At 38.4% G+C, this 14542-nt stretch overlaps 1 protein-coding gene across 2 annotated transcripts in view; it reads left to right on the forward strand.

The window, feature by feature from the left end:
• Window positions 1–13638, forward strand: part of sgcz (sarcoglycan zeta) — a 257610-nt gene extending 243972 nt beyond the window's left edge. For both annotated transcript variants that reach the window (XM_088419719.1, XM_088419720.1), the window contains exon 8: window positions 11018–13638. In XM_088419719.1, the coding sequence (XP_088275845.1) occupies window positions 11018–11227 (210 nt within the window). In that variant the 3' untranslated portion in view covers window positions 11228–13638. The remainder of the gene's footprint in view (window positions 1–11017) is intronic.
• Window positions 13639–14542: the final 904 nt, after the last annotated feature.

Genomic DNA, 14542 nt, shown 5'->3' on the forward strand with positions numbered 1-14542 from the left:
TTGAGAAAAACCTCTTTTACATGTCCTCCTCCTCCTCCATCCTCTCAGTCTGTCATATCTGAGTAACCCAGCCTATCTAATTAACTTTCCTCTGCCAGGGTTGTACATCAGCATGACTGTCACTTTATAGGAAGAAGGAGGGAATTTTTTTTGCCTCTTTTGTGTCAGTTCTCTCTGTCTCTGCATTTCATGCATTCTTTTGTCCCCTGTTCCCTTCTCATCCATTATCTCTTTGTCTCTCATCATCTTCCACTCTCTCTCTCTCTCATTCTCTTTCTCCCTGTCGTCCACGCATTAATGGATGTCTCCCAGGAAGAGAACAATAACATGAATGTTAAATCTGGGTTGCACAAGGATTGTAGCGAGGTTTGACACCATGAAAGGCTCTACAAATGGATGGATGAATGAAGGCAAGCATGAAGGACATGTAGAACGGTGCCTCTTGAACTTGACAACCTTTTCACGAGTCAGATTAATCCATCAAGAAGCCTTAAAAGTTATTGCATTGCCACCTGGATTTTTTTTTTTTAAAGGAGCAAACACATATGCAAACAATAGCCACAATGTGATGCCATAATAATTCCAGAGCTAAAAATGACAGAAGGTATGTGCTGAGATTTTCAAAGATTTTGACATTGAGGTCTGATTAGGTCAGATAATAGTGGTGTTGTTGTTTTTTGTTTTTGTTTTTTTTTTCTGTCAACATGCTTATTAAAAAAAGTTGAAATGCCCAAACTTGTATTTATTATGACATTCTAAACAAGAGTTTAGAGTTAAGGTTCCACTTATTTCGCTGCTATATTTGCAATTGATTTTAATCCTCTAGGGCCACATGTTAAACATTTTAACATCTATTGATCTACCGCGAAAGTGATTACCAGTTACTGACAGTCGCTAGTGTTTTTTTTTTGTTTTGTTTTGTTTTTTTATGGGGGGGGGGGGGGGTACAAGATGACAGTAAAAACTTCTTTTCACAAAATAATGACAGTAACACAATTGCAAGTGAGGTGAAGAGAGTTGAGAGAGTGTGTCATCTTTAATAACCAAAGAAATTTTTTGTTTTGATTATTTTGCCTGATTCTAGCAGGTTGAACCTACAATTATCTTAGTGGGATGAGTCAGTGCCTGATGATGTGATCAGAATGGGCCGTAAACAGTAATTCAAAAAGGTTGAAATAAGGCAGTTTCCTTTTGGTGAAAACATTTTATGTGGAAATACTTTGTGTGTAAGGAGCCTTTTGGAGAAAAGGTGAAGGTTATTCAAAAGGCTTTGTCTGTTCAGAGCTGAATAAGAAGCCTTTTGGATAAAAGGCAAAGTGTCCCTAACCCCCAAAACACATCAGGTTGCCTTCAATTCAATGTTTTTAACTTTTCATTTTGGATTAATGTAACCTTGATGACTTAGGCTTTCTTTCCTTGCCCAGCGCAAGGTGAGCACAAAGCAGTCTTAACTGTGTGATATTATCAGACATTTCTGCAACCTTCTATGAATTTTGTCACACTGAAAAAAAATTCCATTACATGCTCCTGCTGTACCTGTCAATTTGGTGGCAGAAAAGACGTAGACATAAGACCAGGTGAAATCAAGTCTCAAGATTTTGCTCGATTTAGTACAGACGCAGTCAGTTGGGGCCAATAATGTGTGGTGGATGTCATCATATTTCATTTAATAAATCTGACATTTTTAGCATTAAAAGCTTTGAAATGAGCCACTTTAGTTGGCCGACAATCGAGTTGGCTGCATTCACTTTGACACCGGTGAATTTCTAACTGTGCCTGTCTACTAAAATAGGGCAAAGATTCTCCTTGTGCTAGCAGAGGCTCATACCTTGTGGGAGAGACAAATGTGTGCTGCAGACATGTTCCCTGTGTGATTGTACAAGCTACACTGTAAGGGAGGCAGCACTAGCACAATATTGCATTGCATATGTTGCCTCATCCTCAAATCATCTCACCCAAAATGGAATCACCAGTGTGCCAATCGAAGACATTTTTCAAATGAGCGTACATACAGCAGATTGCTTAAAGGCAGCTTATCCAGTTAAGATTCCTTTTCATCTGTTTCCAAACAAAATGTACCTGACTGTTGACCCTTTCAAATGAACAGAGGCCAGCTGATGGCAGAATGTAAGGGGCGGATTGAATGAGTGGGAGGTGGTGGAGGATGGCAGAAAATAGATCTTTCTGTCGATTTTGTGGTACAAAATAAAAGTGTGTAGGACAGCAAGGCTTAAAGCCAAATCAATGTTGTCAGCAGCTGGCATTTAAGAAGGCACTATTAAAGTTTAGAAAGTTTGGAAAGGCAGTCATAGAATTAGGGCCAAATGGTCTCAAGGTAGGAGAGCAATGGCTTCCATTAAAAATCAAGCTGAAGGGTTCTCTCATTATTTTCCCTCACTTATGTCGTTTTTGTTCTTAATCTTTTTCACTCTTCCTGACACTGATTGTCTCCATGGTGAACAGATAATTTAATCCCATGCCATCATACAGGTGTGGACCACAAAAAGTATATATTATCAAATGCGTATTTCATAAATTGTTAATGATAAAAACATAGTCCATTCTAAGATGCGGTTCGTTCTAATGTCAAAGGATTTTTTCGGGTTCAAAATATTAACATCATAAAAAGATTTTTCAACTGCATGGGATTTGATTTGATTGATTGATTGATCCATCCTGTCCATTGAACTTATGTGAAGACCAGTAGCCAAGGTATGGCAGTGGTTGACAACGTCTAGTAAGAGTGCTTGTATGGACCAACGTACCATATTGGCAAACAAGTGAACATGTGCGTGTGAACGTGAGTATGTCTGAGTGTATGAATTTGTGTATGTGTTATCTAGAACAGAAATAAATAAGGCACAATTATTGACTAAATTGGAGGCATTCAAGGTACTCAAAAGAGAAATTCCACAGTTAGAAAGCACAGAAAACACAACGAACATGCTTGGACTTAATCGTTCGCTAAGTTAGCATAGCTCGAGCAAATGCTAATATCTGTACGCACATTTTGGTAGCAGCAGGTTTAACATTCCACCAAAAAATGAATCTAACACCAAAATTAGTGACACTAACGTCTCGTAGACGTACACTTAGGGAAACATACACAATTTCGAAGAATAGCACTCTCGTAGGTGTGTAACACTGCTCTGCGCTGCTTCCTCTCTCTCCTCCTGGCTCGCTCGACTGTAAAGCCCCCTCGACAGAGAACATGTACCAAGCTGGCTGAACATTGCCTGCTGGAAAGATTAATACATGAGTCTTTTGTATAAAACATTTTGCTCCAGACTTTTCTCCTCTGATCTGGTTGTGTTTTTGTCGAATTTAGGGTGGAGGCGGCACCACTTTCATGTTAAAAATGCATTGTTTTGCATCGCCTCACTGTCATTTGAACCTAGTTAAATATTACTATTTTTTTTTTGTGTCTAATGTCTTAACACTACCGCGTTACAGGAAAAAGTAATGCATTACAGTCATTACATCACTTTTGTAATAAGTTACAACATTGATGCTCAGTGAGCCAAGATAGACTGATGTCACAAAAGACAAGCTTAGTTTTTTTGTGCGTTTTTGTTTGTTTGTTTTTTGTTTTAAAAGTAGCATGTTCGAGAGATGTGCACGACTCACTTCAGTAAATAACAGCGTTAGATATGAATAGACGGTTACTACATGCTCTCCAATTCTGGAACAGACTTTGACAGCAAATGTACGATGGGCTGTTTTGAGTTTATTATTATTTTCTGTGTGATAAATTCAAAGTCTGTTGGTTCCGAGTACATTAATTTGAAGTTTAACTGTATACAAATTGAGTGTCTGTCTCATTCCTGGGTTAACATGACCATTATGTTTCTTTTTGGCAAATTTCAGCTTGTCCCATCTGCTGCAGTCGCTGCACAGTAAAGCAGTCCCAATTTAATTAGTACAGTTTTGTTATAGATGCCATTTCTATCCAAACACAACATTAACCTCTTTATCTTCACATCTAATGATTACTACATAAGTATCGCATATTACCTTCATTGTGTTGGGAACTGTGAGGTTAATTGAAATATTAAATTCATGTTACCATAGGCGTTGTTGGAACGATGTCAAGGCTTATCAAGACTGTACTGTAGCCTGGAGGTGTTGGTTGACTGAAGCAGTGTGTGATGGCTGCTCTGCTTCTGTTTGGCCATTAACCTGCAAGTAAAGCAGCAGAATGTTGAGTGAATTCAAATGCTGGAAGGGATTGTGCACGGGCGCTGGGTGTCACGATGGCAATGACACTTTTAAATTAAACTGGCTCACACAAAATAAAGCAACAAATAGATTTACAAATTAATACAGAAGGTTAGAGCAGCAAATCAGAACAACAGTTTTGACTGGCAAACTCATTTGAACTTGCAAATATGTTTGAATGTGAATCTTCTCATAGGCTGGGCAGGGGTGTGCCCAAACCTTTTTGTCCGGAGATCTACGTTTCCCGCAGTCAACCTTGCGCGATCTTGGGGGGGTTGTGACCAGTGAGCCGAAATGATGGGCGACCAAAACAGCAGCGCTTTCAATATAAAAAAAAATTAAATAAAAATTTAAAAATGAGTTATTTTGAGTAAATAGTCCATTTACAAATAGGCAAAGTGCACTTTCTTAAGAGGTATCTAATGGGAAATAAAAAATAAAAAATTCAAATTTTAAGAAGTACACAATGTTTTGTGAAATCTTGTATTAGTGAGGCACCATTTGTTTTATGTTTTTTTGTTTTATTATTAGATTTGAATCATTGATTTTACTCATTTTTGAACAAATACCTGCCAATACTGGAAAAAAGTAAGTAAATATCCAATGCTTTTTAAGGTTTTAAATTTTTGATAATCTTAGGCATTTCTTTTAACATATATTTTTTTGTTTGAATTATTCTTCAGCTCTGCTAAATATTTTTTTTTCTGTGTGACATGTGTCTCAGTAGGGTGATATATATTTGCCACTCTCACTCTCTTAGAGTTGGTTAGTTTATAAAACATGTTTCAGTGTGCAATGTGTATTGCATTTCTCTTATACAGCTTATTCACACTTTGTATGCTTGTATAGCATTTTGCTGTGGCTTTGTGAATGTGACATGTACAGTATGTGTGTGTGTGTGTGTGCATGTAGTCAAGCTGCCTGGTCATTCACTGTGGCCTTTTGTGCGACAAGTACGTGCAGCATGTGTGTGGGCATGCGGTCAAGCAGGCTGGTCATTCTTTATGGCCTATTGTGCGCCAGTCTTTCAGTTTGTTGTCAGCTTCAATTCGCTGTCTGTCGATTCAGTAAGCCTAATGGTCTGTGTAATACACACAGATAGTGTCACCACCTCCCACCTGTTTGTGTTGTTGTAGGCTTTGTGTTTGTGGGAATGGCATTTTGAGGAAAGTTGACCTGAAAGGCAGAGTTTGTGAGCAGAAATATTTGTGGCCATTAACATGTGCAAACCACTATTGTACAGAGTGAAATTTTAATGTGTGTTAATTGGACTGGAATCTCCCTTTCCCTTGTCAGTCCCTGTATTGTTTTTGTTATTGCAGAGTGCAAAGCGTCCATTGGGGTTTTCATTTCATGGTTCATCTGTTCTTACCTATTAAATGTTTTCAACAAATTTCTCAGAACAGTGAACCCCTGATATCGTCACGGGATAGGTAGCTGCCCCACAGCAAAACGAAAAGCTTTGTATTTCACCAACATGTGCCACAAGATGACAGCAAAGACTTTTTTACATTAACCAGGCCTATGACCAAAATAAATGTCATTTTTTTTCTCTTTCTGAATGCTTGCTTATTTATTAAAAGTGAATCAGTCAGCAAAATTTCTGAAACTATTAATATCGTCAATCAAACTAACAGATGTTCCTAAACCAAAAGCACAAACATTGTATTGTAGGTTGCAGTTTTGTAACACACACGGTGCAAAGTGTGAGCACAACTGACTGCTTTACACACAATTACCAAATGATCAACTGATTGGTTGCAAAATATACACCAAGGGGTCACCAAATCCGGTCCACGAGGGCACATATCCAGCATGTGTTCGGTGCAACCATCCTTTGACACACCTAATTCAAATGATCAGCTCATCAAGAAGCTCCGCAGAATTTGGTAATTATCTTGATCATTTGAATCAGGTGCATAAGAGGAAGGTTACACCAAAAACATGCTGGATAGCTGCCTTCAAGGACAAGAGTTGGTGACCCCTGCTTTCCACTGTTCTGCTGCCGTCTGTCCACACTGTAACGGGAAAAAAGATACTTTTTAGTTTTAGATGTAATCATTTCTCTTTGATATTAGTCTGTGAATGATAAATATGCCACAAATAAGCTGTCGATGAGGAGTAAAATGGAGGGAGCAGGAAGAGTGAGCAGAATGAGAATTAGAGAAGGCTAAGGAAAAAGCATGAAGGTGAAGAAGCAAGAGAGAGAGGGGGAGGACGAAGCAAAGTAAAAGATGCAATTACTGATAATATCCGAGCAGGACCATGAATTTCAAGATGTATTTATTAGAGTTTTGGGTTTGTAAACTCCCCACTGGTATGTTGACAAAACATCTGCCCCAAAGTTTTCAATGCATAGTCAGTATTCGTTACCCCTTTCTAGCCATTGACGGATTAAACATTATCACATACATTTACAACCGAAAGTATTTTTTTATTTTATTAATACAGTCTATTTAGTTTAAGTTGTTGCATTTCTCTTGGTTATACTGCATTCAGTATGTGTATCTAGTTTTTTTTTTTTTTTGGTTTTGTTTTTTTAATGTTTTTTTTTGTATTTTGTTTTTTTTGGTATCATATTTAAGTCTTTGCTGAAATTATTTCCACTGCCATTTACTCAGCGCAGGGCCTTCAGAATTAGTAGTGTAAGTAATCGGATTTATACTTAATAATACTGTACTTGGAATATCCATCCATCAATTTTATATAGCCGCTTATCCTCAATAGGGTGGCAGCCTTGGGGGTGCCCATCCCAGCTGCCTGTGGGCAGTAGGCGGGGCACACCCAAGGTTCGCCAACTGCTGGGTGTACAGGGACAAACAACCATTCACATACCCAATCGCACCTAAGGACAATTTAGTGTGTCCAATACACCTGCCATGCATGTTTTCGGAATGCCGGAGGAAGTCGGAGTGCCCAGAGAGAATCCACACAGGCACAGGAAGAACATCCAAACTCCACACAGGAACGCCGGAGCAAGTTTGAATTGAACTTAGGATTCTGAACTGTGAGGCAGACATGCCAACTACTCTTTCACCATGCTGCCCAATATTTGTAATATAAGTTTCAAAACTATATTTGAAATTTGATACTTTCTTGAAACAATAACATTTCAAATAAATCTCACTCAAAGATTTTCCATATATCTTTTGGTCAAGAAAGCAAAGTTTGACTAACATATCTGCTGTAATTTTACCACTTTGTGAGATTTAATAATAAGATGCTGTAATCTTCCCACTTCGTGAGATTTAATAATAAAGTTCATTGTTTTTATTGATTTTTCAGATTCTGAACTGCTCCTGATGGTATACGTGGCACAGTTGCATGCCGCCATATAATATTTAAGTTTTTCATTATTGACAATTTCCATAATTGTGACTTGGCAGTTGTAGTATTAAGAGGTGGAATAGGTAGGGCAAGTCCCACTGAAGGTCCAGGTACTAAATGTATTACCTCACAGAAACAAAACCATTTCTCTTCATTTGCACCACCCAATCCAAGTGCCCTATTTCATTTCAGGTATCATCGCTATGACAGGCAATTATGCCGTGTCAAATGACATTTAGGCCATGTTGCCAGCCATGATCGAGTTTATTCCTCTAAAAGGCTATAACTGATTTTGAGCAACTGTTATTGGATGTTCATTGAGATGGCAGGTGCGTAACTGGTACACTATGCAATGAAGACATAGCTTGACAGTTAGCAGGCGATGTTTACGTTCATATTTACAAGCGGCAACAAGTGCACATATGTGAAAAGCTCTGGCAAAAAGGTCCTCGTGTCAAAAAATGAAAATGTTTTGTGTTTTAATTATGTTCATATTACAGCAAACAGGAAATTTTGATTCAGGAATTTTCTCTCACAAGATTATCTTGCTTTATAAAGTGTGTTATGATTAGGAGAGTGAGAAACAATGATCGTTATAACATTACTAAATGAATTCTTTTGCCCAAGCCTTGACATGCTCATTACAATATCTAGAAGAGCTTAAGGAGAATGTAGGTTGTGAAATCTCATGTCATTATACTGGGACTGTTGTCAGAAGAAGGTGTTAATAATTGAAAGCCTTTAAGACCATTTGAAATGTTCTGGTTAAGCGCCTATCTTGATCCTGGTTAATGGCTGATAAATGTCCTGCTTTTTAGCGACACAGATTTTTAAAAGGCAATTGAAAAAGCAACTCTGCTTCACTTCTTCTTGTAGAGGAACAGTGTGGATGTGCATGTGTGTGTTTTTTAAACAGATCAAGATGTGCCCCGTCAGCCAGAGTGATATCATTAGTTAAACTAATTGCTTCTCACATGTGATTTCTCACTTGTCCTCTCCCTCGTTCTCAATCAAGTAGACCCCACCTCCTACTGCACACTCCACACTCAAAATAAATAACGGGAAGGAGAAGAAATATGATGAAATTGTATTCACGAATAATGTCTGTTTTCTTTAAATGATTTGGTTTTGTTTGATGAATGCGATGATCAAGAAAATGCTGGTGAATTCATTTGTATCAATCCAAAGAATTTGAAGTTCATCAACCTAGTGACTCTAATACAGTATTTTAATACTTCTGGAAGCTTATACTGTGTTCAGTGTTATTGTACTGTAATTGTGAGAAGCCCAAGATTCACTGGCAACAGAGTAAAGACAGAGGGGAAGGTGCATGGTGAGATATTATCAGGTGAACTCATTATCTATAGTAGCTACTAGCTAGTGATCATTAATGGTTAGTGGGCTGTTAATCACAACCCACATTTGCACTGTCGTCCATATTAGCAATGGTAACAAGTTTCACCAAAGTGAACTTGAGTATGTTTGATTTGATAAGAATAAATAAGCACAAACATTAGCGTCGCAATACAAATTTTACAGTTATGTAGCATGATTACAAAGTATGCTTTCTCCAACATGAAAAAATTAGGGTCGCAGGCCTGCTGGTGCCTATCCCAGCTGTCTATGGGCAGTAGGCAGGGACACCCTGAACCTGTCATGTCTGTGTGGGTTAGTTGGGTTTTGTCATGATTTTTTGGGTATGTGTTTTCTAGGTTTTCAATTTACTGCTGTCAGGGTTCATGTTCTGTTTTCCTTGTTAGTCTAGTTAGTATGATTTGTCGCACCTGTCATCCGCGTGTCCCCGCCCCAGTGTGCGTAGGCCTTCGGTTTCCTCTGCCTCTTGTTTCCCCTCCACCTGTTGCGCATTTTTCTAGTCTATATCTATTTAAGCCTCACTTTGGTGTTAGTCAGTGTCGGGTCATTGTCTTATGCCGCCCTGTCTTGACGTTGATGTCTCTTAATTTTTCTAGTCCCGACAGTTCCACAGTTTCCCTATCGCTGTTTTGCCCCATGAGCTTGGTTTTGGTTTTCGCTTCCGTTGTGACTTTTTGTGATCCTGAGTTGACTCCTCCGTGTCCATTCTTGACGTTTCAATAAATTATTTTGTTTGAACACATCTCCTCCCAAGTTTTAGAATCCACCTTTTCCCATACACCTCGCGCAGAGATGAATAACCATTCATGCACCCAATCACACCTAAGGACAATTTGGAGTGTCTATTACACATATCATACATGTTTTTGGAATGCGTGAGGAAGAAAGCGTGATCATGCGCGCTGGGGAGAACTAACAAACTCCACACAGGAAAACAGGAGCAATGTAGATTTGAACTCGAGTCCCTGAACTGTGTACTGTGTGTAATTGTAACTGTAATCATGTTCATCAAATAAATTGTTGACCTATATTTTTCATCATCACACTCTACATTCCCAAAGTGTCTTATTTTGCTTTAAAAAGCCCCCCCCCCAAAAAAAAGTGGAAAAACTTAATATAATCTTTCTTAAATTCTAGATGTTTTCATTATTGTGTGTACATTCTTAAGTCTCTTCACAACATTTTTAGAAACTCATTCATAGTTTTATCAGTATAACCATTGGTCAGTCTAAATAATCAAAGCCTTTTAACTGCCTTCAAACACACACTTTTTAAAGGTATGTTATGTCTCACTGGACAGGAATTCATGTTCAAAAGTGTTTGGAAGGTTTCCCTGGTATTTGAATTCCTGGTAAGTGCTTAGTAAGAGGTGGGGAAGGTTCCTCTATGAAGATGTTGCTGAATGGTTTTTCTTTATGACGCTTTCCAATGTCAGTTGCCTCTTTACAGAAAAGCTGGTTTAAAGTGCAACCACTTAGACCTGATTCAATATATTCTGGGATGCTGGTTCACCGAAGGTGTCTTTTTTTTTTTTTTTTCTTATGTATTTTATCTAGATACTCTGTCCCCGCTCCCACCCTGCCCCACCCCCACCATTCATAAAGACTAATAATAAAAGAAAATTGTAGTTCAATAGTCATGCTGTTGCCTCTGAATGATTCTGAAGAACCAAAGAATATTGAAGTAACATTTCAACTTTTTTTATGGCATGCAAGTGGAAAATAATTAAAAAGAGTAAATTTTACAACAGCAATACTGGTTGGGCTCACTTGGCTCAGTCATCATTGATTTTAAATATGATTACTTGACCAACCCTAAGGTTTAGTGTCTTCTTGCTCCCATTGGGGGGCGGGGGGGGGGGGGGGGGGTGTAAGCACCTCAATATTTTGTATTCCACCTGTTTGCTGTCAACAAGTGATGACCATTTGTATGGTTATCATCAGAATTGTCAATTAGTTCAAACATTCCAGCAGACTTTTTTATTTATTGACTCCCGCAATTGACTGTCTTCCACTCAACATGTATTTTTTTTCCTTGTTTTTCTCTCTCAACAATAAAACTCTTAAATGTCTATTTCTGAAATTCATTCTTTTCCCAGATTTTTCTTGACGCAAACACCATCCGGCTGGGCAACATTCCCCTTGGCAGTGCCGTGGACCCACTGGAAGGTGCAGCAGCTGGAACCACCTACACCAAACAGACAGGAGTGTACGAACTGTGCGCCTGCGCTAACGGCAAGCTCTACCTATCCCCTGCTGAGAAAGGCTCAACCTGCCAAACGACGAGTAACTTTTGCCTCTGGAGCTGAAAGTGGAAGGTCAACAGAAAACGAAAAACAATGGACCATTGGAGAGAAGCTAATGCTAGCCAACAAACTGAATCAATATGGATCATAAGTGGCAGTAAAAAGCTATTGCAAGCCAAAAGACCAATTGTCATAAATTGTAGAATGGCAGGTCATATAACGTGGATAAGAGCTTGGCAGCACCAATCATTGGATGTGGATCTGCGTGAAGACAGTTCGTCACAGAACTGAATCGTCAAGGATAAGAGGGAGAATTGACCACCAGCTCAGTTACTTGCTATTGGGCCAGTATGACCTTAGGTGGAGCTTAAAGTAATTTAACGGTGTCACGTTAAGGACATGGATGTCACAGCTGTACTATGTCGGACTGTGTGTTTTCAAAAGTGTGACATAAGTGGTCATCCGGAAAGCAAATGTCGGAAGAAAGTGTTGTTTTCATCGAATGACCAAAAAGTTAACGAATAAATATGGTAAAGACTGCAACCTCACCAGCGGGAACACAGACAAGGACCGTGCCATGACCTCAGACGAGGATCATGTGTTCAAACTGTGGATATGTCCCAACTTTGGGTAAATCTATTGGCAAGATGAGGTTAGCTTCTGGACCAAGCTATACCAGAAAGGCCTTCCCCTTCCCACCCCACTAGTATTTTCACTCAAATCTTAAAGTTTGACTGACGCGCCACAGCCTCTCACCCCACCGCCACTTTTAGTCACATAATCGTGCCACGACTTCTCAAAGGATAACCAGTTGTGTTTCACATTATACCCACCATATAACATTACATTTTTCCCCCCGCTTGAAGTCATCCACTACAGTACTTTACACTGTTCCTTCTCCATATATTACTTTTTTAAATTGGAATTAAAAAAATTGTGAGAATATAGTCATCCGCAATATGACTGAACGCTGTGCCCACTAGTTCTTTCTTTCTTTCTTTCTTTCTCTTTCTTTCTTTCTTTCTTTCTTTCTTTCTTTCTTTCTTTCTTTCTTTCTTTCTTTCTTTCTTTCTTTCTTTCTTTCTTTCTTTCTTTCTTTCGTTCGTTCGTTCGCCACACCAGAGCACCAATATTACCAGTTCAGATGTGTTTACACCTGTAATTGGGTCTTGTCTGGAAAAAGACAACATGATACTGATTAGTTGAACTGGCATGACTGTAAGAACAAGATTTGGCTTGCATATGTTTTTGACATAAAAGGGAAATGAATGTTTTGACCATTTGTCTTTAAAAAATTTATCTCAAACTAAAGCTTGTGACCAGGCAACCTTAATTACAATGTGAGCACAGTCTAATTGTCTTATACGTTTGTCCCTTTAACACCAATTATATTTTGTGTAATCGTTTGACTTTCTGTGGTCACTGTTTTTTGGTTTTCTTAACTTCAACCTTCTCACAAATATTAAGTGGTTTATCTTTATTGTCTCACCACACATAACTATTCTTTTTTCATTGACCTATTAATCTGTTGCTCATCTGATATTCTACTCCACTAAATTGGTGAAAGTCTTGGGATACTGCTAAAAATGATATACTTTCTAGAAAGATTGGAGTCCTTCCCCTAGTCTAATACTTGACCTTTTCGGACAGGTTCAGAGAAAATGTTTTTTGTTCTGTTTGTTTAATTTTTTTGTAGTGGCACATCATGGCCAGGTGAGTTTGGTGTGGAAAAATCTGACATGTCAAACATATGTTGGATAGATTGTTTTCAGGCCCCTCAAGTTTTCCTAAGAGAGTGACAGTTGTGATAGCTGCAACTTAATATTTTCTGCCATTTTTTGCTATGTTGGCCTTGGTATCCCAATACTTGTGACTACATACTGTAGTTGAGCTTAAAGAGGAACTTTCAATCATCCCTTTTGATCTTTCAACAGCTCTGCAAACTACAGAAAAAAAGAAAAACAAAAGAAAAACAACTCATGAGATTCCACGGTCTTATTTTGTGATGGTTGTTTTTTCTAATGATAGAAAATATGTGATGTGAATATGATGAGTAATCCGAATAGGTGTAGTTTTCAACTCCCTGAAGGGCAATGAGCTGAATAAGTATGTGCTCTGAAGGATTAAGGCCCTGAGGCTGACTTATCGACTGACTCTGTTTTTTACAAACGTGATACACAGGTGCCTTTGCTGCTGTTGGTAAAAGCACATCCAAATCTGGACGTTCACACTCCCCGCAGTGGACATCTGCAAGTGGCAACCTATTTTCCCACTGACCTACTCATTTCCTTTTCTGACCCACTCCCCAACCACTTTCCCCTCCTAGGTTTGTAGTCGCCCCCCATATCCAATTAAAAAAAGACCTATACAGTCCTGGTTTTAAGTTATTTTTTTCCGACTTGTTCTCATTTATTTTACTCTTGATAATAAAAGCACAAATGATGCCATGTATATAAGAATACCAATATGATCAAATAAATGAAGATATTGTTTTTAAAAAGAATCTTGGGAATCATCTTTTATCTTCCTCTGCACAGAATCTGGAATTTATCTTCTAATTAGAATTTATTGAGGATAAACTCTTGGAGATGAACCATCTCGTTTTCAATGGGGTCCCCAATAAACACAAAAGATATACATCAAACAAGATGGACAGACAGATACAGCAATAAGGTCATACAAAAGAATACAAAAACTAAATAAATAGATGCACTCAACTCTCAGTCACTCCATACACACACACACTTCAGAAGCTAAAAGACATCAACAGTTCACACATGTAATAGTGATCTATACATAGCTGGGGGATCAGGACCCAGGTTTGAATCAGAACCAAAAGATGTCCAATGCACATACTATGTCTATTGTCTATTATTAAGAGCAAAGTAGGTCAGAAACAGTTACAAATATGATGAAGATAATGAAGAAGAGCATTTTCAAACAAATGAAGGGAGGTTATAGAGTGGATAGAGAAAGGCAAACGGTTCCAGTCAAAAGGCGCCTTATATCTAAATGAACATTTTACCCATTTCCATTTTTTCCAACTCAAGAGTATTTGAGATACAGGTCTTAAACTGTGAGCAGAAGATAATGGAATTGACTACTGTTTCAAATAGTCAGGACAAATGTGGTGGATGCATTTGAAAATGAACAGTAGCCAATGAAATTGGCGTCTGCAGGATGGAGTGAGCCAGGACAGTTGTTGGTACAGCAGACAATGATGAGTTCTAAAGAGACAACAAAAATGAACCCGCACGGACTGTTACACTCAACATTGAGTGGCCGAGGAATAGTGGCTGAATTATTTTGATGAATTAGATCGCTATCATCAAGCTTAGGAAATAGAAACAAAAACTTTCCAATGAAAAACAAAAACAT

The sequence above is a fragment of the Hippichthys cyanospilos genome, chromosome 7 (assembly GCF_059441005.1).
Source record: "Hippichthys cyanospilos isolate Australia breed blue-spotted pipefish chromosome 7, RoL_Hcya_1.0, whole genome shotgun sequence".
Lineage (NCBI taxonomy): Eukaryota > Metazoa > Chordata > Actinopteri > Syngnathiformes > Syngnathidae > Hippichthys > Hippichthys cyanospilos.